Here is an 11,404-nt window from a genome sequence, read left to right as displayed (position 1 = left end):
ACTCAGACTAACTCAATTCAAAGTGGCAAGAACTAAAGAAAAAGACAGATTACTAAAGCAGCAAGAGAGAGGTAAAATGTTAGGTAGAAGGGACACAACATAGTATTCACTACACATCTCTCACATGAAACCTCATAAAGGCTAGAAGGAAATGGGATAACATTCAAAGTGCTAAATGAAGAAAATCTTCAACCCTTCTAGGCTGTCCTTAAGATTAAGTGAGATTTTAGTCGTACAAAGACATTTGCTGCACAGAAAAATAGAGATGAGGGTTGGAAGGACCAACCCACAATATGAAGTTTACCACAAAGAGTGGTGAGTGCAGTTAGAGAAATAACTACACTGACAACTATCATGACAATTATAGTGAGAGAGATGCTTGTCTCAAATACAGGCAGAGGTTGGGGAGAAGGGAGATAGGGGGCATTTGATGGTGGGAAGGTTGCACTGGTGAAGGGGTGTTCTTTTTCTATAACTGGACAAATATATTTGTAATCATGGTGCTTAAATAAAGGTATTATTTAAAAACAAAGCAAAACAAAAATCCCCAAAGACATTTGTTTTGAATATGTCCTTATAAAAATTCAGACCATAGACACCTAAAGGAATTGATGCACAGGCTTTGTATCTGAGAGACAATCTCCTACACTGTATGGGCCACCAAGTACTTTTGGCACAGGTACAACTGGAGCAGCACCTAAGCACTGCCAGCAATGTCTAAAAGTAGCAAAAAAAATTGCTCTCCTTCCAGAATTCTGTGTTCCAGGAGTTGCTTCATCTTCATCCACTATATTCTGATATTTGAGAAAACAACAATAATAACTCAAATAATAACTGCCATTTGGTTGTCTGGTGATGGAGAATGAAGGTGGGCATAACCTATTTCATCATCAGGACGACAGCAACCCTTTGTGATAACTATGTCTCATGTAAACTAAAAAAAAATATTTTCCATAAAAACAAGTATTTTTCTATATGCAAATAATTATATATTTTATGTAAACAAATAAGAAAATATGATGGATTTACAAATACATATAAATAGGCTAAATATGATACTAAATTATAAATTAGACTGCAAAAATTTTAAAACAGAATAACATAATAACTATATCAATTTTGGGTTTTATATCTTGCTGAATCACACTAATTATATTAGCTTTCTGGCATGAGATGCTTTCCATGCCTTCTACTTCTGAGGTGAAGATTGATTGCAAGCAAGATTGAATTGTTTTTGAAGGGTAGCAATTTTATTTCTACCTTGATGATCCTTTTTATTAAATCACTGCATTGCAGATTATTTTGTTACAAGTTGTTGCTTTATATAAGATTAAAACTTAATTCCTCTTAACATATATTGATTTTGTTGAAGGTTCTTTTTGCATTATATAAACATATACTTGTATACCAATATACCATATACCAATGATGACTATATGGATAGATCTTCCACATTGCTACAATAATACTTTGTCTTGTTTAATATATTTATTTATTATTGGTTTTGGTGCCATACCCAATGGTGCTCAGAGCTCACTGCAGCTCTGTGTTCAGAGATCACTTATGGTGGTATTTAGAGGACCATATATGATGTTGGGATTCAACCAGCGTCAGATGTATGCAAGGCAAGTACCATATACCCTATATTATCTCTTTGGCTTTTCAAACTAAATATTTTTATATTTTATTGCTGGTATAAAAACAAACTAAAATGTCATATATATATGAAAGAAAAGAAAAAATGCCTGTAAGAAAAGTAGATTAAATATGATTCAATTCCATGTCTTCTCAGAATCCAGAATTTAGAAGGATTAAGGGGGAAGTGATACTAAGAAGTTTGCTTTGGTGACTTCAATTTTCTCCTGTAGTTCTTAGCTGGGCATAATTTTTGACTATAGATTCCTGCATTTTCCTGTTACTCTTGATTCTTTTCCTTCTGGTCTCTTCCTTCCTTCTTTCCTTCTTTCCTTCTTTCCTTCTTTCCTTCTTTCCTTCCTTCCTTCCTTCCTTCCTTCCTTCCTTCCTTCCTTCCTTCCTTCCTTCCTTCTTTCCTTCCTTCCTTCCTTCCTTCCTTCCTTCCTTCCTTCCTTCCTTCCTTCCTTCCTTCCTTCCTTCCTTCCTTCCTTCCTTCCTTCCTTCCTTCCTTCCTTTTTCCTCCCCCTTCTTCTTCATCAAGCAAGAACATTTTTATTAAACAAAATTTACTTAGAAAGATGTGGGGGATGACAGGCTACAAAATTAACACACAGAAATCAATTTTATACACCAATAATGATAGGGAAGAGATGGACATTAAGAAGGCAATCCCATTCACGTTAGTGCCACACAAACTCAAATATCTTGGAGTCAACTTGACCAAAGACGTGAAGGACCTATACAAAGAAAACTATAAAGACCTGCTCCAAGAAATAAGAGAGGACACATGGAAATGGAAACACTTGCAAAAAAAACGAACATCGACCCCAGTTAACACCATGTATGAAGGTAAAAACCAAATGGATTAAAGACCTTGATATTAGACCTGATACCATAAGGTATATAGAACAACACATAGGTAAAACACTCCATGACATTGAGACTAAAGGCATCTTCAAGGAGAAAACTGCATTTTCCAAACAAGTGGAAGCAGAGATTAACAGATGGGAATACATTAAGCTGAGAAGCTTCTGCACCTCAAAAGAAATAGTGCCCAGGATACAAGAGCCACCCACTTAGTGGGAGAAACTATTCACCCAATACCCATCAGATAAGGGGCTAATCTCCAAAATATACAGGGCACTGACAGAACTTTACAAGAAAAAAACATCTAATCCCATCAAAAAATGGGGAGAAGAAATGGACATTTTGCCAAAGAAGAAATACAAATGGCCAAAAGGCACATGAAAAAATGCTCATCACTAATCATCAGGGAGATGCAAATCAAAACAATGATGAGATACCATCTCACACCACAGAGATTGGCACACATCACAAAGAACGAGAACAATCAGTGCTGATGGGGATGAGGAGAGATAGGGACTCTTATCCACTGCTGGTGGGAATGCCATCTAGTCCAACCTCTATGGAAAGCGATATGGAGATTCCTCCAAAAACTGGAAATTGAGCTCCCATTCGACCCAGCTATTCCACTCCTAGGGATATACCCTAGGAACACAAGAATACAATACAAAAACCCCTTCCTCACACCTATATTTATTGCAACACTATTCACAATAGCCAGGCTCTGGAAACAACCAAGATGCCTTTCAACAGATGAATGACTAAATAACTGTGGTACATATAGACAATGGAATATTATGCAGCCATCAGGAGAGATGAAGTCATGAAATTTTCCTATACATGGATGTACATGGAAACTATCATGCTGAGTGAAATAAGTCAGAGGGAGAAAGAGAGATGCAGAATAGTCTCACTCATCTATGGGTTTTAAGAAAAATAACAGTCACTTTTGCAACAATCCTCAGAGACAATGAGAGGAGGGCTAGAACTTCCAGCTCACTTCAAGAAGCTCACCACAAAGAGTGGTGAGTGCAGTTATAGAAATAACTACACTGAGAACTACCATACCATGTGAATGAATGAGGGAACTGGAAATCCTGTCTAGAGTACAGGTGGGGGTGGGGTGGGATGGAGGGAGATTTGGGACATTGGTGGTAGGAATGTTGCACTGGTGAAGAGGGGTGTTCTTTACATGACTGAAACCTAATCACAATCATATTTGTAATCAAGATGTTTAAATAAAGATATATATAAAAAAGAAGAATAAAAAACAACAACAAAAAAACCCAACAACAACAAAAAAAGAAAGGTGTGGGGAAGAGAAAAAAAGAACTATATGTTCAAGATTTAACATCAGTTTCTCTGGGGTGGAAGAAGCAAGCTAACCAGCAAAGAGAAATAGAGATACATGTTCCAGGGAGAACACAGTCATGAAAGCAAGTTGTTTTCCCTTCTCTGCTTCCATGATTGTAGATGACTGAAAGCTTGTGTTTGGATTAAGGAAAGAAAGTACATGTGAATAGTAGGAATACTACTGAGAATGATGGTTAGGTAACTTTAGCAGAACTAAACTTAACCTTCATTTAGTTCTACCATTAAACTATTTATTAACTTAAATGAAACAGGAGCCATACTCCTGAAAGTTTTCATTTATCTCTCTTGAAGCTTTACAAGCTAATTGTATGCCTATTATTTTCAGTTTGAAACTCTTTTTGTGAGCTGTACATATGATTTTGTCATTTGCTTGACACACTGCTATCTTGAACTAATAATGTTGAAAGTTGAACATGTTTAAGGGGTCTTCAGTGGGGGGTCTCCCATGCAATGATCAGAAGATCTGAGGACCCTCCTGGCAATTCTCAGCCAATGTAAATTTAATTCAATATGTTTGCAGTCAATCTCCTCTACCTCAGAAGCTAGAACCCTATCTAAATGTAGCATCTCCTGACAGAGATCCAAATTTTTGCTATACTCTTAGTCTGTTTGGGTTGTTATAAACTGGGTGGCTTATGAACAACAAAAATTCATTCCTCACAGATCTTGAAACCAGGAAATTCAATATCAAGGAACTAATAAATTTGCTGTTGATGAGGCCACTTCCTGTTCAAACAAATCTTCTGATTTTGTTTTTATTGGGCCACACTCAGTGACACTCAGGGGATACCCTGGCTATGTGCTTAGAAATTGCTCCTGGCTTGGGAGACCATACGGGACTCCGGGGAATCGAACCGAAGTCTGTCCGAAGTCAGCTCATTCAAGGCAAATACCCTACTTCTTGTGCCACCGCTCCAGCCCATCAAACAAATCTTTTAACTCTGATTTTAGAATTGTGGCTACAAAAGGTTAAGGGTTCCAATGCACATGTGTTGGAGGTATATTTGAACTTGGATGGTGTGAAGAGTACCAAAGTTCCCAATTATTTCCTCTGAATCTATTATTGCCAGCAGGCAAGAACTTGGATTTTGTCACTAACGTAAACCACATTTTGAGTGACATTCTTGTATGTTAGCAGAGCTTTTAAGATTTTAAATGGAGAATTATTATCAAATTCTTGGTAGGTAGTTCTTAACTGGTCTGCAGTGGGTTTGAGATTTTTATGTTCATCATAATCTCCTCAGTGATTCTGTAGTTATTGTTTTCTGTATTGTTTTAAAGTTCATATACTCACAAACTATTTTGATTTTAGTGACTATTTTTTACACACTTGATGGTGCACAGAGGTTACTACTGCTGGCTCTGAACTCAGGAATCACTCCTGGTTAGCTTGGTGGACCATATGGGATACCAAGGATTGAAAGGGGGTCTGCTACATGCAAAGCAAACACCTTACCAACTGTATTATCTCTCCAGTACTTTTTAGATATTTTTTGGGGGGTGATGATTTTTATCCCACTAGCTCGTGTTTGTCAGATACTAACTGAAATCAGATTTTTGAGGAATAATTCCAGAATTAACCAAATCCTAAAGTGTTGTTCATTATAATTTACTCATATAGTTATGTAACCACTCCCATAATAAAAACATAATAGTCTTATCCTATGCAAAACATCCTATATGTAACCAACACTGTCTTCTCCCAGCTACTAGTATCCAGTGATCTATTTTCAGTTCCTGTAGTTTCACTTTTTCCAGAATGTTAAATAATATATTGCTGTAATATCAGTAGTTCATTCCTAGTTATTGCTGAATAGTACTCAAATATGAATGCGATACAGGTTGCTTATCCATAAATTATGAAACATTTATTTGTTTCTGGTCTTGCATAATTATGATAACTGCTATGAAGATTTGTTGTGCATTTTATTTTTAATTAAATATTAATTAAATTAATTATTTTAAATTAAAACTTTTTAAAATGTAAGAACTCTGTACATTCTTTTTCTTTCTTTCTTTCTTTTTTTTTTTTTTGGTTTTTGGGCCACACCCGGCATTGCTCAGGGGTTACTCCTGGCTGTCTGCTCAGAAATAGCTCCTGGCAGGCACGGGGGACCATATGGGACACCGGGATTCGAACCAACCACCTTTGGTCCTGGATCGGTTGCTTGCAAGGCAAACGCCGCTGTGCTATCTCTCAGGGCCCACTGTATACATTCTTACAGTTATTGTTAACTGAATTTTAAACACATGATGTTATAGCACCCATCAATGTCAACTTCCTTCAGCCAGTGTTTTCAAGTTCCTTCCTGTTCCCTCCCTGAGTCAGGAGTCTTGTGTTTAGAGCCAGTAACTCCTGAGCGCTGCTGGGTGTGGCCCCCAAAGCAAAAAACGTACAAAAGAATTTTTACCTGGAAGTTTCTCTATCCTTCAAGTTTGTAACGACCATTTATTCTGCTTGTTTTGGGCCCACTCCTGGTGCTTAGGGATTAATCCTGGCTCTTCATTCATAGATTACTCCTGGCAGTGCTGATCAAAACCTGGCGGGGTCACCATATGTGGTGCCAGGGATCAACCCCAGTTCCACCATGCACAAAGCAAGCACTATATTAGTTGTACTATCTTTGGTACAGCCTCCTAGGACTGCCATTTCAAGCAACCGCTCTTCAAGTATAGTTTCATCTGTAGGAATGAAAAGAAGTTTTCCATGTCAGAAAACTTGATATGGTCTAAAGGTCTTTCCAGAGGAAAAGGATATTTCTTAACAAATACTAAAAACTAGAAGTTACAGACCAAAGGAGTTGGCTTCAAGATTATTAAATGTCAGCGTTCAGTTTATTAACTTCCCATTCATTTGGATGACATAATGAATGGTACTAATGGGGATAAATTTCAAGGTTCTAAGTGGTTTTTCATTTTCTTGGAGCAAATGATTACTGCTAAGTGATTCTGAAGGCATGGGGAGAACCTTATTTATAAGTGTTGAGACCAATCTGCAAATCATAGGAAGATAATGACAGTTTCTGTTAAGCCACTGTGGGTGAAGAGAAAATCATGATAATTAGTGATCTCATTTGACATTTTAGAGTACTATGATCTTTTCCATACAAAAACTTGCTATGAGGCTGCAATCCAGACTCTAAATCCAAGATGAAAGATTAGGAACCTATTCTCAATGTTCTGTTTTCTTCTCATGTCCCAGGAAAAGGTCTGTCTCATTGGGCCAATAAAATCCAAGTTTCTTATCTAGACCCACACGGAGAGCAAGAAATTTCAAAATTTCCAGAAGAAACATTTTAGGTGCTGGAGAGATAGTACAGTTTGCTTTGCACTTTGTTAAGGATTCCGTCTCCGGCATACCACAGGGTCCATGGAGGCCTCACCAGGTGTGATCTCTGAGCACGGAGCCAGGAGGAAGCCCTGAGCACAGCAGGTTGTGTATCCCAAACCAAACCAAACCAAACCACTCCACAAACAGAAGAATGGCCTTGGCAGGTTTAATCTATGATTTAACGGTGGGCGGGTGGATCTCACTAAGCCCTCGCTGCAAAGATTCTCCTTTAACTGCTCCCCTAGAGTGGGCAGGGAGCACAAGTCTCTTGAGTCTCCTTTTATGGTCTTTACAGTTTCACTGAGTTGTAACTGCCAATCACATTGCTACTTTGGGAAGTGGGAGTCTTAGGGAAGTGGGGGTCCAAGGAAAGTGGGGGGTCTTAGAGAAATGAGGTCTTAGGGAAGGGGGTTCTTAGGGAAGTGGAAGTCTTAGAGAAGTGGGGGTCCTAGGGAAGTGGGGGGTCTTAGGGAGGGGGGATCTTAGGGAAATGGGGGTCTTAGACAAGTGGGGCATTAGGGAAGGGGTCTTAAGGAAAGGAGTCTTAGGGAAGTGGGACTCCTAGGGAAGTGGGAGTCTTAGGGAAGTGGGGGTCCAAGGAAAGTGGGGGGGTCTTAGAGAAATGGAGTCTTAGGGAAGGGGGTTCTTAGGGAAGGGGGGTCTTAGAGAAGTGGAAGTCTTAGAGAAGTGGGGGTCCTAGGGAAGTGGGGGGGTCTTATGGAAGGGGGTCTTAGGGAAGGGGGATCTTAGGGAAATGGGGGTCTTAGACAAGTGGGGCATTAGGGAAGGGGTCTTAAGGAAAGGAGTCTTAGGAAAGTGGGAAGCCTAGGGAAGTAGGGGTCTTAGGGAAGTGTCTTAGGAAAGTAAAGGTCTTAGAGAAGTGGGGCTCCTAGGGAAGTGGGGGTTTTAGGAAAATGGGGTCTTAGGGAAATGGGGGCCTTAGGGCGGTGGAGGTCTTAGGGAAGGGGAGTCTTAGGGAAGTGGCGAGTCTTAGAGAAATGGGGTCTTAGGGAAGTGGGGGCTTAGGGAAGGGTGTCTTGAGAAGTGGGGGTCCTAGGGAAGTGGGGGCTCTTAGGGAAGGGGGATCTTAGAAAAGTAGGGGTCTTAGGGAAGTGGGGCCTTAGGGAAAGGGATCTTAGAGAAATGGGGGTCTTAAGGAAGGGGATCTTAGAGAAGTAGGCGTCTTAGGGAAGTGGGGTCCTAAGGAAGTGGGGGCTCTTAGAGAAGTGGGGTCTTAGGGAAGGGGTCCTAGGGAAGTGGGGTCTTTAGAGAAATGGGGTGTTAGGGAAGGGGAGTCTTAAGGAAGGGGGTCTTAGGGAGGTGGGGAATCTTAGGGAAGTAAGGATCTTAGGGAAGTGAGGGTCTCAGGTATGGGGGTCTTCAGGAAGGGGGTTTCGAGAAGTGGGGTCTTAGGAAGGGGGAGCCTTGGAGAAGTGGGGGGTCCTTTTGCCTTTCTATTGTACTAGGAAAATGGGGGGTGGGCCTTCAGTCTTTGCCCTGCCCTCAAGAATTAGGGAGGAAGAGGGGTCCCCGCCTCCGCTGACTGGGATGTGGCTGGGGGGAGGGGACGGCGCTTCCCGTCCGCCTCAGCCTCACTCCAAGCCCAGCCCAGCTCTGGGCGCCTCAGAGGCGGGAGAGCTGAGGGGAAGGAAGGCCGGCCCCCCGCGAGCGAGCGCTCCTCCCCGCGCGCCACGCCCTGCGCCTCAGCTCGCCCGCGCCTCAGAGGCGGCCTCCCTCCGTCCCTCTCCCTCCCTCAGCTGAGGTGCGTCGCGCCCACCCGAGCGCCTCGGGCCGCGCCTCAGGCACTTCCGGAGCGAGAGCAGCGCGAGCGCGCGTGCGCCGGGCCGCGACGATGCCGCGGTGGCCGGGGGGCTCGGCGCTGCCCGGGGCGGCCTGCCAGGCCGAGCGCCGCCCGAGCTACGAGAGCCTCTTCCAGAGGCTCGACCGCAACGGCGACGGCGTGGTGGACGTCCACGAGCTGCACCAGGAGCTGCAGCAGCTCAACGTGCCGCTGGGCCGCGACGCCGAGGAGGTGAGCCCCTCGGGTGGCCGCCCTGCCTGCTTGGTGGCTGGCTGGATGGCTGGCTGGCTGACTCTGACAGACTCTGAACTAGATTGACTGACTGGCTGGCTGACTGGCGGACTGAACTCGATTGACAGACTGACTGACTGACTCTGAGCTAGATTGGCTGGCTGGCTGGCTGACTCTGGCTGGCTGACTCTGACTGACTCTGAACTAGATTGGCTGGCTGGCTGGCTGACTCTGAACTTGTCTGACTGACATTGACCCATTGACTGACTCTGACTGACTGACTGCTTGACTGACTTTGAACTTGACTGGATTGACTGACTGACCCTGATGGACTGATTGACTTGACTGACTGACACTGACTCTGGCTGACTGACTTTGAACTTGACTGACTGACTCTGACTGATTGACTCTGACTGACTTTGAAGTTGACTGATTGACTCTGACTGACCCTGATTGACGGACTCTGATTAACTTTGAACTTGACTGACACTGATTGACTCTGGCTGTCTGTCTGACTGACTGACTGATTGACTGACTTTGAACTTGACCGACTGACTCTGACTGACTCTGGCTGACTGGCTGACCCTAGCTGACTGGCTGGCTGACTGACTGACTTTGAACTTGACTGACACTGACTGACTCTGACTGGCTGACTTTGGCTGACTGATTCTGACTGACTTTGAACTTGACTGACTGACAGACTGACTGACTTACTGACTCTGACTGACTGCTTGGCCGCTTGATTGACTGCTTGACTGACTGACTCTGACCCTGATTGACTGACTGACTGACTTTGAACTTAACTGTCATTGACTGACTGACTCTGACTTACAGGCTCTGACTGACTGACTTTGAACTTGACTGACTGACAGACTGATTTTGAACTTGACGGACTGACTCTGACTGACCAACTAACTGACTTTGAACTTGACTGACTTTGACTGAGACTGACTGACAGACTGACTACTGACTGACTGGAGGGCAGCCTAGGCCTAAGCACCCCTTAAGCTGATTGATTGACTGACTGACTGACTAGGGTGTCCTAGGCCCAAGCACTCCTCAAGTTTCCAGCCCTGACTAACTGACTGACTGACTGACGAATGGGAGGGTGGCCTAGGCCTAAGCACCCCTCAAGCTCACTGACTGACTAGTGGGCGGCCTAGGCCCAAGAACCCCTCAAGTTTCCAGCACTGACTGACTGACTGACTTTGGACCGGGTTGAATGACCCAGTTTGGGGCTACACTCGGCCTTTGCTTCATAACTTCTCCTGCCAGTGCTCCCAAGGACCTGGTTGCCTCCTCTCACAGACCGTTGAGTCCAGCCTTTTGTGTTACCTCAGCCTGAAAGAACCGTTAAAGAAAACCAACAACAAAACTCATTCCACAGTTTGGGTCTGAATGAAAACCAGGCCCCTCAAGCAGCTCCTTTTATTTATTTTTTGTTTTTGTTTTTGGGCCACACTCTCAGAAATTAAACCTGGCAGACTCAGGGATATGGGATGCCAGAGATTGAATCTGCATTGGCTGTGTGCAAGGCAAACTCCCTAGTTTGCTGGGCTCTCTCTCTGGCTTCTAAAAGTGGAACTCTAATTAGTCTGTTTTGTTTTATTATTTTTTTTGTGTTTTGGGCCATACCCAGTGATCCTCAGGGGTGGCTCCTGGGGACAGTTGGCACCTCTTCAGCTCCACTGAAACCTGAGAGAGAGAGAAAGCACTTACCCTGGCATTCCCAGCCCCAAGGGGGCAAGTGATTATGTGACTGAAAGAGCCAACTGTTTGATGGGGATATTTTAAGAAACATATTGTATCGTTTGTAGTTACAGGTTTGTAGTTTGTACTTCTCTTGTGTTAGATTTAGTAAATACAGTTTTGTTGGACACTCTCTTATTTTTATCTTACTTGGAAATTACCCAAGTCCCGATTGTGCTTTCCACTTAGAAAACACACCTCCTGAAGATGAGGATCATGATGTAGTAAAAAAAATGAGTTAAGATTTTGATTCTGAATTAACCAAAATAGGACCAGGAAAGTAGTATAGAAGGAAGGCTCTTGTATGCATTCAACCCTTATTTAAGTCCCCAGCAACCACCTGTGGTCTCAAGTACTTTCAGGATTTACTCTTGAGTATAGAGCTAGAAATAGCCCCTGAGCATTATAGGGAATGGCCT

At 42.9% G+C, this 11,404-nt stretch overlaps 1 protein-coding gene across 1 annotated transcript in view; it reads left to right on the top strand.

The window, feature by feature from the left end:
- The first annotated feature begins 9,056 nt into the window (after positions 1-9,056).
- The window catches only part of SLC25A24 (solute carrier family 25 member 24), a 43,096-nt gene continuing 40,748 nt past the window's right edge, over positions 9,057-11,404 (top strand). The window contains exon 1 of the mRNA XM_049765847.1: positions 9,057-9,236. Within this exon, the coding sequence (XP_049621804.1) occupies positions 9,057-9,236 (180 nt within the window). The remainder of the gene's footprint in view (positions 9,237-11,404) is intronic.

This window comes from Suncus etruscus, chromosome 19 (assembly GCF_024139225.1).
Source record: "Suncus etruscus isolate mSunEtr1 chromosome 19, mSunEtr1.pri.cur, whole genome shotgun sequence".
NCBI classification, from domain to species: Eukaryota; Metazoa; Chordata; class Mammalia; order Eulipotyphla; family Soricidae; genus Suncus; species Suncus etruscus.
Note: the sequence above shows the minus strand (reverse complement) of the source record. Positions and strands in the feature narration are given on the sequence as shown.